The sequence below is a fragment of the Arvicanthis niloticus genome, chromosome 5 (genome assembly GCF_011762505.2).
Source record: "Arvicanthis niloticus isolate mArvNil1 chromosome 5, mArvNil1.pat.X, whole genome shotgun sequence".
In the NCBI taxonomy this organism is placed as follows: domain Eukaryota; kingdom Metazoa; phylum Chordata; class Mammalia; order Rodentia; family Muridae; genus Arvicanthis; species Arvicanthis niloticus.
Window position 1 is genome coordinate 33,857,886 of NC_047662.1, and position 19,716 is coordinate 33,877,601.

The 19,716-nt window shown below is 44.4% G+C and overlaps 3 protein-coding genes across 11 annotated transcripts in view; 2 read left to right on the forward strand and 1 right to left on the reverse strand.

Moving 5' to 3' along the window:
• Window positions 1-16,476, reverse strand: part of Zmynd12 (zinc finger MYND-type containing 12) — a 35,165-nt gene extending 18,689 nt beyond the window's left edge. Inside the window, exon 1 of one of the 6 annotated variants that reach the window (XM_076934302.1) lies at window positions 16,343-16,476. Coding sequence is in view for 4 of the 6 variants with exons in the window: in XM_076934298.1 (XP_076790413.1) it covers window positions 9,665-9,774 (110 nt within the window). In the remaining 2 variants the exon portion in view is untranslated. Of the gene's footprint in view, window positions 1-9,664; window positions 9,846-16,342 lie in introns of those variants that run through there. The other 5 variants (XM_076934298.1, XM_076934299.1, XM_076934301.1 and 2 more) reach the window with 5 other exon arrangements.
• On the forward strand, window positions 9,940-13,709 carry Ppcs (phosphopantothenoylcysteine synthetase). Of its 3 annotated transcripts, none has more exons than XM_034503556.2 (3): window positions 9,940-10,091; window positions 10,996-11,099; window positions 12,950-13,709. In XM_034503556.2, exons 2-3 carry the CDS (start codon window positions 11,007-11,009, stop codon window positions 13,271-13,273), a joined length of 417 nt encoding a protein of 138 aa, XP_034359447.1. In that variant the 5' UTR covers window positions 9,940-10,091; window positions 10,996-11,006; the 3' UTR covers window positions 13,274-13,709. The 3 variants fall into 3 exon arrangements, with proteins under 3 accessions (XP_034359447.1, XP_034359446.1, XP_034359448.1); XM_034503555.2 differs by lacking the exon at window positions 9,940-10,091 and adding an exon at window positions 10,260-10,814; XM_034503557.2 differs by lacking the exons at window positions 9,940-10,091; window positions 10,996-11,099 and adding an exon at window positions 11,131-11,315.
• A 2-nt stretch (window positions 16,477-16,478) lies between the features above and the next one.
• The window catches only part of Ccdc30 (coiled-coil domain containing 30), a 100,317-nt gene continuing 97,079 nt past the window's right edge, over window positions 16,479-19,716 (forward strand). For both annotated transcript variants that reach the window (XM_076934297.1, XM_034503550.2), the window contains exon 1: window positions 16,479-16,619. The gene's annotated coding sequence lies outside the window, so the exon portion shown is untranslated. The remainder of the gene's footprint in view (window positions 16,620-19,716) is intronic.

Sequence of the window (19,716 nt, forward strand, 5' to 3'; positions counted from 1 at the left end):
AGATGTGTGATTTTCTCCCACCCTATGGGCTTCTCCTCCTCTCCTCTTTTCTTTTCTTCTAGGCAATATTTATTTATTTATTATTTTTTGAGACAGGGTCTCCTTATATAACCCTTAGCTGGCCTGGAAATCACTGTGTAAACTAGGCTGACCTTGAACTCACAGAGAACTGCCTGCTTCTGCCTAATGAGTGTTGGGATTAAAGGTGTCAATTTTAATGAATGGAAGCTCTACATTACAGAATCCAAGTCAGAGTGAGGACTTTGTAATAAATTGTTCCTGATACTAAAACTGCTTCCCTTTATAATATCAAAAGGTGTACCCGAAGCTGAGTGAAGAGAAGACTAGGGCTGAATTTCCTGGAGGAATACCCCCCCCCCCCGGCACATTCAGAGGGCACGGAAGCCAGTTCTAGTCTTGAAGTGATTAAGGGCAGCACACATGCTGCTTTTTTCCTTAAAAAGGAAGTCATCTTAACTCACTGAGACTTTTCAAGGCAGGCAGTGGCCCATACAGTTTCCTGGGATACAGAGCCCTCCCAGACTCTCTGCTCTCCTGCTACCACCAGCAGTCGTGGGTCAGGGCAGTGTGTGTGTGTGTGTGTGTGTGTGTTTGTGTGTGTGTGTGTGTTGTGCTTCCTCTTGGTCTTTGGTATAAAAAGTTTCTAGCTCACGGTACAGTCTCTTTGGCACCAGTATCTGCTGGTGTTTTAATCTCTCAGTGATCATACACTTCACAGTGAAAAAGAAGTTACCTCCATCAGTCAGGGACACAGTGACCTGGAAGGAATGGTCAGTCCTGAAGAGTACCACCCCAATCACGGGCTCACAGTTTTCAGTGCCTGGAGGAAAATGGGGTAGGGTTGTGTCTAACAGTGACTTCTTCTACAGAAGCAGTGCAGTACTCCTCAGACCACTTCCTTCTCACAGCTTCCCGATGAGGGTCACGAGAGTGTGGCCGGTGCACTGTTTCTTCCATTCTTCATCGTGTTGTGTGTTGTGCGGAGCCCTGGTGACTGGGTTGCCAAACGCAACTCCATCTCACCTGCGCCAGCCAGCCCTGGAGGCCACCAAAGAGTTCCCAACACTGCCCTCACGTGGCCAGGCCTGACTACTCCCTCACAATTAGGCCCAACACTGCACTCACAGACTAGCTCATGTTCTAACATTGCTCTCTGCAGCTCTCTCTCTCTCTCTCTCTCTCTCTCTCTCTCTCTCTCTCTCTCTCTTTCTCTTTTTAAAGATTTGCTGGATGTGGTGTTGCACCTTTAATTCCAGAGGTAGAAGGATCTCTGAGTTTGAAGAAAGTCTGGTCTACATACAGAGTTCCAGGACAGCAAGGGCTTGTCTTGGAAAACAAACAAGAAATTAAATGTTGTTGATGTCTAACTCACCTAGTTTCACTTTAGTTCCTTTGATGTCAAATCTGAAACTACAAGAATTAGCGGTGATTAAGTTTCCTTCTAACCTTCTGCAGTTTCATTGCTAACATCTATGTCTTTCACATATGATTATTTTTTTGAATGAGGTGGAAGGTAAGGATCCAAGTCCATCTTATTCCATGTGGATCTCTATTTGACTCAGCACCATTTGTTAAAGGACCGTTTGTTCTCAATGAACGTTTATGGACTTATTATAGCCTCTCATTCCTGTATCGTCCTTACATGGTAGCACTGTAGGGGCTAGAGAAGTGGCTCATCAGTTAGGAGTACTGGGTTCAATTCCCAGCACCCAGATGGCAGCTCACAACTGTCTGTAACTCCAGTTCCAGAGGACTCATGACACCAGACATGCATGTGGTACACATATCTATACATGGAAAAAAAATACCCATATGCACAAAGAAAAATAAATCTTTTAAAAAAATTAGTGTAGCACAGTAGTAAGTTTTAAAATTTCCATATGAATTTTGGTTAGCCTGTCTAAGCTGGAATTTCAGATGGACTGTATTGTATCTACAGGATAATTTGGGGATTGCGGCTATCTTAATAATAAGTATCTCAATGTCTAATTTCTTTCAACAATGTTTTGTTAGGCAGTCTGCATTGCAACTTAACTTATGGTACATGGCTCCTCCATGCGAACTTCCCATTACCCCTGGAAGGTTATAAAGGTCAGGCCTTGCTTCTCTGTCTGAGTTACTGGTCAGAAATACCTCTGGACTGTTTAGGGACTTGGCCAAAAGAAGAAGGCTGTCTTAAGGCCACATCATATTTACATGTCCATATATCATATTATTTCTGTCTAATGTTTTTCCTTCCCCCTCAGGACTCTCTCAGTATAGTAAGACTTATTTAAGGGAATTACACTGGTTTTCTTTTTGGACTGACCACTGCTTCATCATCTTTTATGGTATTTCAGTATATAAGTCATGCACTTCCTTGACTAAGTTTTTCTCTAATATTTTATCCTGTTTTGAATAAGGTAGTATTTTTAATTTAACTTTCAGATTGTTCATTGCTAGTTTATAGGAATGCAACTACTTCTGTATATCCTTCAGCCTTGCTGTTTGGTTGCTTAGTTTTAATATAATTTTCTAAGTTCTTTATGGTTTCTCTATTAGAAGCCTGTTAGGATCCTCCAGAGAAAACCAATATTTTAGGGATTTGGTCATGTGATACTAAACATACAGAGATGCACAATGCGTGCTAGAGAGATGGCCCAACAGTTAAGAGCAGTTATTGCTCTTCCAGAGGACACGAGTTTGATTCCCAGACTCCATGCTGGGTGGCTCACAATCCCCTGTTGATTCCTCTGTGTTCTGTGGACACCTGCTCTCATGTGCACGTAGCTCTATACAACCCCCACCCACCCGCACAATTGAAAAAATAAATCTTTAGGATTTATAATGCTTCCTGAGTTGGAGAAGCAGAAAAGCCAGAGCAGTAATTCAACTGAGTCTAGAGACTAGGCTGAGACTAGAGGTCAGGGAGGAAGGACAGGATTGACTTGCTTCAAGTCCAGAGTCCAATGGGCTCAGAACTAGCAAGCTTATAGCCAAGGGCAGAAGACAGATATCTCAGCACACAAGACAGCAAATTACCCCTGTGCCATGTTGCTAGGTTCAGACCATCAGTGGAATGCAGGGTACCCACTCTTCTTGGTGAGCATGACCTTGACTCAGTCTACCAGGCCAAATGCTCCTCTCTCTCACAAACACCCCAAAACAAGGTGTTAGCAACTATCTGACATCCTTCTTCAGTCAGGCTGACATACACAATCGGCCATCACGACAAGGCCATGGCATCGGTAAATGAGGTTGTGTTCCTCTTTCACTTCATTGTCTTGCCTAGCTGCGTTCTGACTAGAACCCCGCCCACAGTATGGAGGAGTGGCGAAAGCAGCATTGTGGGCTCACGGTCATCCATGGAGAAGCACACGTCTTCCACAAGTAAGTATGATGTTAATTCTCTCTTGCTCTGGATTTTCAAAAAAACTTTTTATTGATTCTTTGTGAGTTTCCCATCGTGCACCCCAGTCCCATTCATCTCCCTGTCCCCCCATATTCATCTTTGCCCTTGCAACCTCCCCGAAAAATACAGCACACAAACAACAAAAACAAAGTATAGAAAGCATCTCCTTGTAAAAGCTGTAGTGTGTCACAGTGTGTCCCACACTATATCCCTCTGTCCACACATCTTCACTTGCAAATGTTTACTGCAATGAGTGACACCATCAATACTGGATTCTCATCTGGACTTCTCCGGGTTATCCTGTCATTGCCTTGTGTCATGGAGATCCTGCAGCTTTGGGACAGCAGGACTGGCCCTTTCCTGAGTCCCAACCATCTGCAGATGATTCAGAATTTGGGGTGGGCCAATTCAGAGCCCTAGATCTGGGCCTGGGTGATAGCTGAGCTGGCTCTTCCTTATATGAACAGTCACGGCAAGCTCTCCAGCACTGCTCCAGCTATGCCACCCAAAGCTGCCATAGGAAGGTGGCAGGGTCAGCTCTCCTGCTCTCATGCCCTTGGGGTGGGTTCAACTGCACCAACACCAACTGCACCAGAGCCAGCTCCCTGGGCTGCCTTGTCAAGGTGCAGGGCCCACTCTCCCAAGCGCTATAGCTTGTGAGGGGCTGGGCCAGCTCTCCTGTTCTCACCCTTGGGGCTGGCTCAACTGTGCCTTCACCAGCTCTGGATTTTATTATTATTATTTTCTTTTAGTAAGTAACAGGAGTTCCTCTCCCCTACCCCCAGTTTAGTGTGTTTATTATGATGCTGGATTTTACTCAGTGTTTTTTTTTTTTTTTTTTTTTTTTTTTTTTCATCTCGTGAGACATCTCTAGTGAGACGTGTGTGTGTGTGTGTGTGTGTGTGTGTGTGTGTGTGTGCGTGTGTGTTATTCTGTTAGTATGGTGTTTTATATTGACTAATATATGTATAGTCAACCTATCCTGTATTCCTAAAATAAATCCCAATTGCCCATGATGTCTAATCCTTCACATTTGCTGCCAGGTTTAGTTTGTGAAAATTCTGAGAACTTTTGCATCTGTATTCATTAGGGATATTATTCTGTAATTTTGTGATATTTTACTTGGCTTTATTACTGGGACAATTTGGGTCTTACAGAATAAGTTATGAATTATTTATTCATCTTTTTAACAAATTAAAGAATCTGTGTTAATTTTCTTTTAAATGTTTGAAAGAATATACCAACCTGTGTTATCTGGTTTGGGTTTTCCATCACTTGCTATAGATCTAGTCAGACATTGATTGTTTCCTATGTCAGTTTGGTTGCTTTTTAGGGATTCGTCTGTTTTTTATCTGGGTTATCTAATTTATTGATATGCAGGTATTCAGAGTGTTCTCTTATAATTCCCCTTATTTCTGCAAGGCCAGCAATAATGAACCAACTTCACTTCTGATTTTAGTAATTTGAATCTTCTTTTTCTGGCCACTCTAGCTGAAGGTTCGTCAGCTTTGTTATTTTTTCAAGGAACTGGTGTTTGTTTATCCTTTCTATAGTTTTTCTATTCTCCATTTCATTCACCTCTGCTCCTTCTCCTAGCATGTCTACGTCTAACACGGAGCCAAACATGAACGGGTTAATGAATATATTTTTTGTTTGTTCTTTAGATGGAATACTAAGTTATTGATCTGATGTCTTTTTTAATGTGTACATTAACAGCTGTAAATTCATAGGAACTACAGATTCAGTGATACCCTCTAAGTGTGGTTTTAGTGATACCTTATAAGTGTGGTTTTAGTTTCCTTTTCATTTTTCTCAAAGCATTTTTCAGTCTCCCTTTGGCCCACTGGATTTTAAAGAGTGTGTTATTTTTGACCCAATTGTAAACTTACCAAATTTCCTTCTGTTACTGGTTATTGATATCATTGAACTATAACCTACCTTCTGTGATTTTATTCCTTCCATATTTATGACCTAACATATGGAGAACTTTTGTATGCACTGGAGGGAATGCACATTCTGTTGTTAGAGTGTTCTACAGACTTAGTTGGGCCTAGTTAATTTACAGTGCTGTCCAAGTCTTACATTTCCTTACAGATCTTCTGCCTAGTTGTTCTATTCACTGCTGAAAGTGGGATATTAAAGCTTCCAACTACTGCTACTGCAGTGACTGTTTCCCCTTGACTCTCTCAGCTTCAGCTCTGTGTACTCTGAGGCTCTGGTTAAAAATCTACAGTTACAGGCTTTTGTATTTCTATGCTAATGATGCATTTTCACATAAGCATGAGACATGTATGGACTCTATTATACATTACGCATATTTCAAAACAGTAACTATAATCTAGGGGAAAGGTTGCCAGTGTGTTTCTGTTTTTCTTCCAGACAACAACTACTGTATGTTTCGGGAGCTCTAAGGTCTCAGGTGCAATAACTCAAGCCCCTGGATGCCGCACAGAAGCAGTCATGGGAACTACATGGCTGCAGCCACCACTCTCTCTCATGCCTCCTCTTCAAACAACAGAAACACAGCCAAGCGCTTTCTTTACAAACTATACTATTACCATGGAAGTGATAGAAAGCATCTTAAGGGTTTTGTTGTTGTTGTTGTTTTGTTTAATGGTGGGGGGTGAGTTAGAGAATTACTGAAAACATATCAATAAAAATCTCCCTGGAATTCAGAAACAGTCACATTCCACAGCAGAGGGACAGACAGGCTGAGTCACTGCAAATGGTGGAAAAGGTAACGTATCCGACTTCCTGACCTTTGTCCCACTGACAGTAACCGACAGAGCTTGCTTTTCTAAATAAACAACTTTCATCATACGTTTCTGGGTGCCATCAATATTGAGCTGTCTCACCCAAACATCACCACAGGCTGGGGTATAAAGGAAGAGCTGGGATCACAATTGAGCTGTTTATAGGGCAGACATGTTTTATTCAAGCACCATGATGGTTTGGTTATTAACCTCCATCTGGATGCCCTTATGCAAGGCATCAATTCTGCCAGTCACTGACGCTTCTCTTTCTTTTCCCTTCCTTCTTCCTTTTAATTCTCCCTTCTTCTCTCCCTCCTTCCCTTTCTTTCTGAGACAATTCACATTGTAGCCAAGGCTTGCCTTGAACTATTAGCCCAGGCCATCCTTGAATTTACAGTGATCCTCCCGCCTTTGCCTCCCATGTGCTGGAATTACTGGCATGAACCACCACATCCCATTTCCCACTGCTTCTTATCATCAGATACAACTTGACATTTTCTCCCTGCTGGTCAGTGAAGGCCTTTAAGTTTGTATCACAAACGTTCAATTAAAGGGAAAATATTGCAAATTACTGTTATCCTGAAAGAGTTAAAAAATTTTAAACCGTCCACAGATGGAGCCAAGAGTGCAGATCAGTTTGTTCTGTGCTCTGGGTCTCAGGAAATTAGCCATCCACAAGACAAATTAGATAAGATATGGAGCCAGGAGTTCAGAGCTGGGAGTTCAGGTCAGCATGCCTGTGCACTCTGGGTACCAGGAACTGGACTGACCACAAAATAGATTGAATAGGGTTTGATTCTCAAAAGAAGAAAGGCTTGTATGAGATATTCCCCATGACCGTTTCTTGAACCTGTCATGGAAGCTGAACACTGGACAGCTGCTTTTTATAGACAATCATGATTCCCCGCTTATCTCCCCTGGGTTGTGGTTTTGTCCTTTAAAAACTCTACCTCTCTCTGATTTGGGGTCATACTTCATTGCTTGCCTCTTCGTAGGACAGGCCAGAAGTGCAACCTCAACACGTTGATTCAAATATACCTCTTGCTGGTTGCATCAAGTTCGGTGTCTTGTGAGTTACTGGGGTGGCCGTGAATTCCCGAGGGTTGAGAGAGAGTTCCTCCCTTCCTGGTGGACCTTACAATCCATATGCTATGATCTGCTGTGCCATGAACTGAGGGCTCTCTGATCTACTACTACTGTTTCTATGTGTACTTTTATAAAATTATCCTTCTTAAAAATGTTTTATTCTGGGCCAACAAGATTTCTTTCCACCAAGCCTTACGACCTGGGCTCAAAACCACATGCTGAAACAGAGAACTGTAGAGGGAATCTTTTGTCTAATGTGTGAAAGCTTCAGTAAAAGGCTATTGGCCTGTGAGCTGAGGCAGGAAATAGGGTGGTAAAAGTTCTGACACAGATAGAAGACTTTTAGGATAGTCAGGAGCAAGATTTGCCCGGGAATGCTGATGGAGACAGAAGCATCAAACTGAAGGAGAGGTAACTTGTCATGTGGCACTCCGAATGGGATGAATGGGATTACTGAGATGCGAGCTAGTTGGGGAACAAAGACAAAGTTATTGATCTAGGCATTTATTCATATGTAATTCAGTCTCAGAGTTGCTACTTCTGGGAACAAAAAGGTGGTAAAGCCTACAGTTACAGAGAACTCACTCCTGAAAGTTGTCTTTTGACCTGTGCTCACAGACACACACACACACACACACACACACACACACACACACACATGTACACACATGCCAACACAATTAAATAAATAAATGTCCTGTTTTTAATGACCTGTCACTGGGAACATGTTCATAATTCATAGTTTATAACATAAATATTCAGAAGCAAATAGAAGGAATTTCACAAGAATGTCAGGCTGTTTTACTGAGCGATGGATGATGGACTCTAGCCATGCCCACTTGCCAAGACTGAGGATGAATGTATCACATGCAACATGGAGAAAGGGCACCTGGAACAGTCTGAGAGAGGGAGGATCACTGACTGCATTGCCTCTGATCTGGCGAGGCAGGGTCTACGCTTCCCTGTACCACACTGCTGCTGCCTGCCAGTTTCACGAACACAAGCATCACATCCATTCAAAACACCCGTATGGCTTGCTGAGGAATAAACTCCAAATCCCTATGTCTTGTCTCACTGCCCGGCCCAAACCTGCATCTTCCTGGTTTAAACTCCTCCTCCTAACCAATCAGACTTTTAAACTGGTTTTGACTCAACTCATAGGAAGAAATGCATCTTCTGGATATACATTACTTATACAGTATGAATGCAGGTTGTGAGTTATTCATGGCATCCCTCTGTGAAATGTGGAAATCACTGGCCGTCCGTCACGAGGCTCTCTTTCCCACTTAGCTTTCAGCGCCAGGTCTTTCCTCCTTTGTCCAAACCAGTGGTGTATGGTTGGAAAGACCTACCCTTCTTCTCTGTGTCTGCACATAGCCAGCCCATACTGGTCTCTCAATACTCAACTCAAATGTCATTTCAGAGAAACCTTTTTTAGATATTGCCCCAGTCACCATGTTACCATCCTCAGAAGTCTCAGGGTTTACGAGCGACAGTATTTAGCATGTACAATGAATAATAAAGGCAAAAAAAAAAAAAAAAAAAGCAAGTCAGTTGGCTATGAGTTAAGTTTGAAACATCCTAGTTTTTCAAGGCCCAAAACAGAGTCTGGGGGGTGTGAGGGGATGTGACTTAGTTGGTAGCTTAGTAGGCACCGAGCCTTGGCTTCTATCTCTAGTACTACACAAACCAGGCATGGCAACACACACTTGTAACCCCAGCTCTTGAGGGGTGTGGGTACGATGTTCAAAAGTTCAATCCTTAGCTTAGCTTACATAGTTAGTTTGAGACCAACTACATGAAACCTTGTCTTATAAGAAAGGATGGGAGTGGTGTTAATGTGAATACACATAAACCCCTCGCATCTTGAATGACTACCTCCCCTACATTCAAACTCCCTCAGCTGTGCACTGGCCAAGTAGTCTTCTTTCTAGTCCTGAAGGACACAAGTCTTAACTATTTAAGAACCCTACCTGTGCCTTTTCTAGGGCAAGAACACTGGCTCTTTAGCTCCTTACCTTCAGAACAATCGTCTACTCTCAGAGAAGCTGTCTGCCCAATTTCTCCTCCCATTTCCTTTGACTTGCCATTTCTCCCTGAAATTTTCATTTGTGTACTTCTCTGCCTTCCGAACTCTGCTTGAGCTTTGAGGGGACACATCTACAGAAAGGATTCCGTTACCCTCAGCACCTGGACTGGTTTGCAACATGGTAACAGCAGGAGCCCTGCAAAAACCAGCAGAGCTGGAGAAGACGCAGACAAAGCCACAGTAGTCTTAGGCGTCTTCAAGCCTGCTCAAGACTTGTGGGGTCGTTGGCAGAAAAGACCACATACAACAGATACACAAGGCCAGACCCAGGGTTGGGAGACAGGGAGGGAGCAGAGGCACCAGGCACCATGTTCCAGGGCCTACCAGTAATAAGTGACTGTACAGGCCGTGCACATCCGCTCGGCTGGGGCTTCGCACACCTCACAGCAGAGCCGGCGCCCCTTGGGCACGGCCAGCGGGTAGATCACGTTCATGGTGCCGCCAGCGGCGTCAGTCTCTAGGACGGTTGCCTGGCTAGCATACGCAAGTCTGAGGTGTCACGTGACAACCGCGGGCCAGCCCGGATGTCAGGACTTCAAGGGCAAGGGGGAGGGGCGGGACTAGCAGCGGCAACTGGGGAGGGGAGAGCACAAACTCTAAATTTCAAAGGTTAAATGGCTACAACTTGTTTGCAAAGTAGCTAGAGCTTGGGGAGAGCTCTACGGTGGCCGTCATAGGTCAATAACATCCATTTCGTTTTCCAGACTATGAAACCCACAGGACGTATCATTTTCCTGGATTTTTGAGAAAGGTACTTCCTCTAGACCCTTTTCAACGGGCTCTGACAGAACAGCCAAGCATTTCAAGCCTTGGCAAGGTCAAAACCTAGTAGCGGACATAGGAAAGGGAATGCCCACAGTCACTATTTGCGGCTGCGCGCAGCTCAGGTATCCGGAAGGGGGCGTGGCGCCAGCGGGCCGGCTTGCCCGGGCGCCGTGGTTCTAGCGTAGGGTGACTACAGTGCAGATGGCGGAAATGGACCTGGTGGCTGAGTTGCCGCGTCCGGCTGGTGCAGCGCGCTGGGCCGAGGTTATGGCTCGCTTTGCGGCCAGGCTAGGCGAGCAGGGCCGGCGGGTGGTGCTAGTCACATCTGGAGGCACCAAGGTCCCCCTGGAAGCGCGAGCCGTGCGCTTTCTGGACAACTTCAGCAGCGGGCGACGCGGTGCAACGTCGGCGGAGGTCTTCCTGGCTGCGGGCTATGGGGTCCTGTTCTTGTACCGAGCGCGCTCGGCCTTCCCCTATGCCCACCGCTTCCCGCCCCAGGCCTGGCTATCAGCCCTTCGGCCTTCCGGCCCAGTCCAGTCGGGCAAGCTGAGTCTGGAGGCCGAAGAGAATGCACTCCCGGGCTTTGCTGCAGCATTGCAGAGCTACCAAGAGGCAGCTGCTGCCGGCACTTTCCTGGCTGTAGAGTTTACCACTTTGGCGGATTACCTGCATCTGCTGCAGGCTGCGGCCCTGGCTCTCAGTCCATTAGGTGAATGTTTTAAGGAATCCAAAGGTTTCTTGGCTGTAGAGCCATTCTCCCTAGCCTTTTTTCCCTCATGCTTGCTGCCCACAGCCAAGGAACCCAAGTTGAAAAGAAAGGATCCCATGCCTTTCCCTGATTTCTTATACTCCGGTTTTGTTTTGTTTTGTTTTGTTTTGTTTTAAAACAGGTTCTTCTGCGATGTTTTACCTGGCCGCGGCAGTGTCAGATTTCTATATTCCTGTCTCCGAAATGCCTGAACACAAGATCCACTCATCTGGTGGCCCACTGCAGGTGATGGGCTCTTCTCTTCCAGAGATCTGACCCCCTATAACCAATCTTGGGTTACTTTCCTCTTGATCTGGATGGCCTTTCAGCATTCTGTATGAGCTAGGCTCTGGGAATACAGAGATGAATAAGACACTGCTCTCCCTCAAGGATCTCACAATGTAGCGAGGGCCTGGACACCAGCCCTAATCACAGATCAGAATGATAAATGCTGTAGTGGAGGTATGTACAAAGTGCAGTCAGATCGCGGGGTAGTGAGATGGGGGAGTCAGGGTGATGGAGGTGACTCATCAAAAGATGGGCAGAGGGCCTGATCGAGTGGGGAAGGTTATTCTAAGTGGAGTTTGCAGTTGGGTAACATTCTGTGAACCAAAGTGCTTTGGTAAGGCTAAAGAGGCATTCCTTAAGACCCTTAGGCTTTATCCTGTGGAGCCTGGAGACACCAAGGTGGAAGAAAAGACAATAGTTGTTTGGATGCAGCTGCTGGTACCTTTAATTGCAGCCCTCCAGCAACAGATGGGCTCTGTCATTCCAAGGCTAGCCTGGTTCACCTAGTGAATTACAAGCCAGCCAGAGCTGCACAGTGAGATTCTATCTCAAAGTAAATAAATAAATGTAAAAGGTTTTGCTTGTACAGAATATCCTAGCATTTTGGAACTAGGAAGTGCAGGGGATAAATGGGAGTTATTGTAGTTTCAGGAAGAGGAATGGAGGCTAGTGTCACTGCTGATAACTGAAGGTGATTGGTGTCTTGGAACCTGAGGGAATGAATCATAGACTGTTATAAGTAGTTGGCTGATATAAGTGGTGTTTGATGAAACCGAGGGGCGCCTTGGGATAGCTAAGTTACGTATTTCAGAGTAGCTACTGTGTGCCAAGCGTTATTGTGGAAGAGAAATACACTGGCAGTTGCCAGTATTGCACTCAGTCTGCAGGGGAATCCTGGATGCACACAGGTGGTGAATGCCAAGAAGAACGATGGTGTGGGAGCTTGTGTGTGATTCCTGTCACACTTGTGTGTGGCTCCTGTCACACTTGCAGACAGAACTCATACCTGTTAAAAATCCTGGGATCTCCAGTTTATCTCATTTTTATTTTTCTTGAGAATGTCCAGGATGACTTAGTATTCCCCTCTGGTCGTATAAGGTTTAGGAAACAGGAAGGAACTTTAATCAAGTGAAGACCAAATCAACAAATTAAAAAAAAAAAATGTAAGTAGAAATCAGTAGCCACTCCCATGAGCATATGACATATTTTAGACTGAGAGGTTTAAAACCCAGTATTACTGGACTCCTGCCAAAGTAAATTTTTCACGAACAAATTATAGCTATCTTGAGATTTGCTTTTAAAAAAATAAAAGAGATGAATACAATTAAAATACAATGTATGAAGTTCTCAAAAGACTTAAAAATATTTAAATGAGTTAAAGGAAGTGCCAGGCGTGGTAGCAGCTCACATCTCTAATCCCAGCGCTCTGGAGACTGGCGGGCAGATCTGAATTTGAAGCCAACCTGGTCAATATACCAAGCTTTAGGTCAACTAGGGCTGCATAGTGAGACACAGTCTTTGAAAATAGAAAAGTAAAGGGGAATGTTTCAGGAACTGTAATGAAAGTGGCAGAACAGTACTGGTTCACAAAATATACTTTGCAGCAAAGTAAATGTTGGGCTCTGAATTCAGGCTTCAATGTGAACCTAAAGGAACCTACAGAACCCAGTCTTTGGCAGTTAGTGTGCTGCAAGAAGTTTCCTAACTATGAAAAAGCCCACTTAACCGTAGGCCAAAGTCAGTCTTTGACTGCTTGGATCCCTGTTCAGTGTTTATTTACTGAACTTTGTGTGGTCTTTCTGATACAGATAACAATGAAGATGGTGCCAAAGATGCTTTCTCCTCTGGTTAAGGATTGGGCTCCCAAAGCATTTATAGTTTCGTTTAAGCTGGAGACAGACCCGGACATCATAATCAGTCGGGCTCGGAATGCTCTGGAAGTTTACCAGCATCAAGTAGTGGTGGCCAATATCCTGGAGTCAATAAAATCCTTTGTGATTATTGTAACCAAAGACTCAGAGACAAAGTTACTGCTATCTGAGGACGAGGTAGCAAAAGGCATGGTGATAGAAGAGAAGATAGTAGACGACCTTCGGTCTCGACACACAGCTTTTATATGTGACAAAAACTGAAGGAGATGCTCTAGGATCAATAACCAGGGTTCTAACCACTGATGGGAACTAAGGTTAATCCTTGTTAAGGATAAACACAGTGAAGAAATAATAAAAGTGGTGTGCAGGCAAATGCCTGTCGGGATTTCAGTTCTGTGAGTGAAACACTTGGCACTCACCTTGATCTGGAAAGTGAACGAGAATTGACAAAGATGGCTGGGATTTCCTGTTCTGCAGAGCAGATGGGACTGGAGTTGCTGTATGCCCACCTACTGTGCAATGGAAGGGTCATGGTGCATGAATGGTGATGCTCTGAATTTATCAAGTGCCTACCATGTGCCAGGGCCTTTGTGAGCTGTGAGGGTCTGAAAGATGAATGAGCATGTCTCATTCAGGAACTGGATGTACAAAAATTTATGTGCAATAAAGTATGTACCCACAAAGGGACACTTGGAAAGGGTGGGGTTTTGTTATTGTTTCTTTTAAGATTTAATTTTGCCGGGCAGTGGTGGCGCACGCTTTTAATCCCAGCACTTGGGAGGCAGAGGCAGGCAGATTTCTGAGTTCGAGGCCAGCCTGGTCTACAGAGTGAGTTCCAGGACAGCCAGAGCTACACAGAGAAACCCTGTCTCAAAAAACCAAAAAAAAAAAAAAAAAAAAAAGATTTAATTATTTCATGTGTTTGAGTGTTTCTGCTTGCATGTATTATACAGCATGGGTATGCAGTACCTTTGGAGGCTAGAAGAGGGAATCAGATCCTCTGGAACTGGAATTTCAGAGGTTGTGAGCCTCCACATGGGTGCTGGGATCAAACCTCAACATCAACGCCAGCTGGGCGTTCTACTAGTTTCACGAATGAGGCCCTTGACTTAATCTCAGTTTATATATCTGTAGTGAGGAATAAACAAAGTAATGCAAAGATAGATCATTGGTCTTGTGTCTGGCACTTCACACTCAGTATGCTGGTGCAATTTCCATTCCTTCTCAGTGGATCAGGCCGACACATTTGATCACTGAGTCCCTGAGAAACTTAGACATTCTCACTATTCTATCTGGAGTAAGATATATACCTAGTGCAGAGAAATCTCCAGTGAGTGAGCCATCATATAGACCTGAGTACAGTTGAGAGGGGGGTGTAGAATTATGTAGAAGTAGTGTTCTACATAAATTTCAGTTAGGGACTGGTGGTCAAATTCAGTGGTTGAGCACCTGGCTAGTGTGTACAGGCCTTGGGTATGAACGAGAGCAATGTAAAAACCTGGCTTACAGTACAACTTGTCATGCAGTTGTTGAGGCAGTACAGAGAGTTTCCATTACGATATAAACAGAAGTGGCGAGATAAGTAGAAACTGAAATTTGGAAGTGTGGTCTCCAGCACAGGACAGTTTATTCTGCAGCCAGAGTGAAAACAGTCTCTGAGCACACAGTTGAGATGAACTTTAGGTCTAGTTGACAAAGCATCCAAGACAACAACAGGCGTCACCACTGGTACAGTGCTGTTTTATTAAAGCTCCGAAACAATCACTAACTTGTTTTATGGACTCACTGACGTTTCTTCCCTTCAGTTTATTGTCTGTTCGGAGAGCTTAAAATAGTATTTACCAGGTGGAAGTTCCAGGGATTTGTGCATGTGTCTGTGTTTTAGCAAAGGGAAACAAGAAGGCATTTGATCTGGATTGGAGGAGGACCAAGGAACCTTTCCTGAGGAAGCGATGCTGAAACTGATCAGCGGGAGTGGGTCTTGATGGAGGTGAGCATTTTAGATCAAAGAGGGAGAAACACTTTCAAGGTCAAGGAAGAACTAACAGAAAATAGGGGATGCTATTCAGATGATGGTCCCAGATGACACAGAAGGAGGGGCTGGCAGCCTCAGTAAGACCAAGAAATGTAAGTGGTGTTTCGGATACCAGCAAAGCAAAAGCCTCCGAAAAAAGAACCTCCAAAAATCTAGCTGGAATCTTGCAAAAAGAACATCTGGAGACTTAAGTTGAGCCTGTGCTAAAATGTATCCTTTAAAATACTTTGGGGCTGGAAGAAGAAGACACAGTTACTAGTATTTGCTGCTCTTGAAGAGGAACCAAGATCCAATCTCACTACCCAGCACCCACGAGGCTCCCAGTGACTGTAACTCTAGTTCCAGGAGATCTGGTGTCCTCTTTTGGCCTCCTTGGGCTCTAGCATGCATGTGATACACATTAACTTATCTATATAAACCTACATACACAAATTTTTTTCTAGAAATATTTATTTTTGCATTCTATAAGAAGCCAAGCAATTGTCAATGCTCAGTTAAGCTTACTTGAGGGTTCCAGCCTTTCTGGTCAAGTTTTATTAAAACAATCCGAAGTGGATCCCTCATGAATATTATCATGAAGATTACGTAGTTCTAGCAGCACAGACCCACCGTACAGATAAGACAGCAGCATACAATGCTGTGGGTGTAGAGAGGAAGGTCAATCTTTTACAGCACCGTACCAGTGGCAAAGCCTGTTGTCTTGGACGCTTTGCCAACTAGGTCTAAAGTTCATCTCAACTGTGTGCTCGACTGCCGACATGCACAGTATCCTGCCTTTTTTTTTTTTTTTTTTAAAGGCAAGGTTTCATTCTCTAGCCTAGGGGGCATTGACTAGAATTTACTGAATAACACTAGCTAACTCCAAACTCAGTTCTGCCTCATCCTCCTATTCGTGAACTCTCACATCCAATTTTTAAAGTCACTTACAGAGAAATAAATATAAGGAGATAGGTTGAGCTTAGAGGGAAACAATTCAAGAACTAGAACTCTATGTTTACTCGCAGCCTGTGAATTATATGGACGCGGTACTGTTGTCATGGTTACTGCTGTCTCCGGAGCCAATGGGGTAGTCTGTAGATCCTGGAGGCCAATGGTGTGGGCTGTAACAACAATCATCACAGAAAGAGCGGCGGGCACGCAAAGCGTACACGGTCTCCATGGCTCCCGCTGGGTGCGCGCCTGCGCGTCCCCCGCTGAGCGCAGTTGCCATGACAACGGCTGGGCGCTTGGAGCTGAGCGACCCCTGCACCTTCTGAATGCTCTCAGGAAAATCCCACCTCAGCCCCCGGACCGACCTGCTCTTCCCGTGGTGCACATTCCAGATCTTTTAGGATCCCCGGTGAGCTCCTTCACGCGGTGCTGGCGGCCTTCGGCGTGCCCCGGCCCGGTAACGGTTCGCCCAGAAGCGTGCTGTCCCCGAAGATCCCGGCAGCCACAAAGGCCCCAGAGACACCGTTGTGCTCTGCGCTCGGGCCGAGGGAAAGGACTGTGGGACTTGCTTCGTCACGCACAACGTTGCATCCGGATGAAGCTCTGCAAGCCTTTGGGGACACCAGCATCCGAGGTCATCAAGTCAGTTGCCTTCTGCCTTTCAGCCTTCAACTCCATCCACTTCTCTCACCATCCGAGCACTGGCTCCTTTTTCCTGTTTACCTTACAACCATCTCACCCTTCCCTGTCCACGCTGTGCATTGTTGAATGTCTTCACCATTCTGTCACCTATAAGCCACCTCCTTCCGCTTCCCTACAGCGAGGCTTTGCATGGCTGCACATTTCTCATCCTTCAGCCCTGCAGTCCCTGTAAGGAGTTTCCGTTTCTCTGCACTGTTGCAAATTCTCTGACTTGGGTTGAACTTGAGATAGGCGAAGTAAACGTTGCAAATACATACATTAGGCTGTTGCAAACCTATGGTATTTTGAAAACAAAAAAAAAATTATTAAATGTTAGTTTTGAACTTCTTGACAGCCGTATATACAGATACCATATGTGAAATTTAAATTCTGTTCCTTGTTAAGTACTGTTAGACACAAATTTAAGCAATATGTTCATGCTTGTAAAAATGCCGCTCAAAAATGACTGCAGAGCAGAATTTTGACTTTTAGGCCAAAGTACATCCAACACCCGGGGATTGTGGGATTTGCCAGAGTGGGGATACTTGAAACTGTTTGTGTATCTCTCTCTCTCTCTCTCTCTCTCTCTCTCTCTCTCTCTCTCTCTCTCTCTCTCTTTCTCTCTCTCTCTCTCTGTTTCTAAATTAGGAAACACTTTTGGTGAAGGGAATCAACCAAGAGCAACTTAACATATTTTTGACAAAGGAGCAAGCCCAGTGGCCCTTTAAAAAAAGAGAGAGAGAGACAGAGAGAGAGAGACAGAGAGAGAGAGAGACTAATACAGAAGTTCTAAAGTGAAAAATAGAATAATTTAGATCCAGTGAAATTTTAGCCTGGAAAGCATTATTTAAGTCATACTTTGGTCTCATAATATGCATTCCGTGTTGGTTCGTAATATTGCTTTCTCAGTGTTCGGGTTTAAGTGTAAAACTATGTTTGAGGAGCAGTAAGTTTACATTTTAAACAGGTACAGGTACATTGGGGGTTATAATATTTTGATATCTCAAACCAAGTAAAGTTTTAAAGCAATATTTCAAATGTCTCATGCTGAGGTCATTTCTGACTTCCAAATGGTGAAAAACTCAGTTCTCTGTACCAAATTAGAAAGGACAACGTTCTGCGGCTTTTCTAATTTTTCACATCAAATAAAATTAAGTAGAAGCATCCAGGAGGAAGAGGCAGGTGGACCTCTGTGAGTACGAGGCCAGCCTGGTCTACAAATCCAGTATAGGTCAGCCAGGGCTCTGTTATATAGAGAAACCTGTCTTGAAAAAACAAAACAAGAAGGAGAAGGAGGAAGAGGGAGGAGGAAGAAGAAGAGGAGGAAGAAGGAGGAAGAGGAAGAGGAAGAAAGAGGAAGAAGAGGAAGAAGAGGAAGAGGAAGAAGAAGGGAACAAACCACAGAGGCAATTAGGTTTTCTTTTATGAGGTGCTTAAATTATGACAAATTAAATTATAGTCTTTTCCTATTCTCTTCTAACAGTCCTAAAGGAGGGGATGGGGTAAGGAGATTTTGATTTATGAGACATTTGCAAAGCATGGAGTCTCATGGAGTCATGGGTTGTGCTACCAGTGCCCAGTCAGTATCGGCCAGGGCTTCAGTGATACATCCTATGACATACAGAACGTCTCACTTAACAAAGAACGGTCCCACCTAAAGTGCAAACAGTGGCAAAACTAAGAAACTGTCCTAACGTAACTAATGGCAACTTTGTGTACTCTACGCTAGTCCTTGTTCACATGGGTGCATTTTACATGTGGATGGTATGTTTTACATAGAGATGCAGTGCGTTTTACATACAGATGCTGTGAGTTTTTATTCTTCTCTTCATTTATGTTGGGCCTTTCTCATGTTGCTACCTTTTTAAAAGTATATTTTATTTAGGAATTGAAACAACCTGTGAATCGTATTCTTGTGTTTAATGTGATGTGTGTTTGAAATATATTTCTATAGTAAGAAGGGTAATTAGGGTGAAAAGTCACATGAGTGGCTGTTCCAGTTTAGTTTTGTGGTCATGTATATGTTTGTTTCTTAGTGTCACTTATAGACCACATGATCCAGTCCCTTCCTCAGAGCCAGAAAACCATCACTCTGTTGCAGTCAGGGCAGAAATGGCGGCACCTGTGCTGTTTGTCCTCTTTCTACAGTTCATTGTTAACTTGACACTTCAGCTTACTGCCTCGCACTTTAGATGTGAGAAGTTTGAGAGGCCTAAAAACATCTGTTTACACTTACAGCTAAGATGCTGAATGACCATCTCTTCAGTATATACTTCAGTGAGAAGACTTAAACACATGCACTTGGTTAAATGGGGGGAGTTTTAGGTACACTTTAAATATCACTGGGGAGAAAATTTGTTCTGGGATGCTCTAACATCATCCCAGGCAGAGGGACCTGGGTGTGCAGACTCAAGGAATTAATTGCCAGCAGCATAATGGAAGCATTGGTCATATGACTTGAGAGGCTTAGGCTAAGGACGATGGACGATCAGAAGATGAACTGAGAGAGGCAGGCAGGAACCAGGCTGTGGAGAATTTCGGGTGCCAAGCAAAGGGGTTTGAACGCTGCCTGAAAGCAATGCAAACATTAAACAGCAAGTGATCTGCATTCGGAATGAGCCTTCTGGGGGCTTTACAGAGCACAGGCTGTGTAGGCGCCAGCTGGCAGCAGCTGCTCCAGTGGCCAGTGCTGCTGTGCTCTTGCTCTTCAGAGTGTATCATGAGTGCCTACACTAAGTCAGCAAGCTTGGGGGAGATGACCAGGAAGCAAGGAAAGAGCAAGCAGCTACAGATCTGGGGACTGTGTGGTGGTAAGATGAGTGGGGAGGAGTCAGGGATGACACCTGAGCCAGGCTGTGTTGCTGTATTATCTGTTGGTGACTATAACCGTGGAATCCAGAAGGTAGTGGAGGAAATGATGCATGAATCAAGACAAGTTATTCAATTGACAATTGGATGTGCACTGATCTCAACTCACCAAGTGAGAGCTATCCACGTGGAGGAGAGCCCAAGTCGTTGAAACCTGATGATGAATGAACCAAAGTTCTCAAAAGTTTGA

Bases quoted from the DNA above. Each gene is read 5' to 3' on its own strand.
- Ppcs (XM_034503555.2), top strand. From the start codon at position 10,307: ATGGCGGAAATGGACCTGGTGGCTGAGTTGCCGCGTCCGGCTGGTGCA. The intron at 10,815-10,995 runs GTGAATGTTTTA...GTTTTAAAACAG, and splicing joins CCTGGCTCTCAGTCCATTAG to GTTCTTCTGCGATGTTTTAC. The intron at 11,100-12,949 runs GTGATGGGCTCT...TTTCTGATACAG, and splicing joins CATCTGGTGGCCCACTGCAG to ATAACAATGAAGATGGTGCC.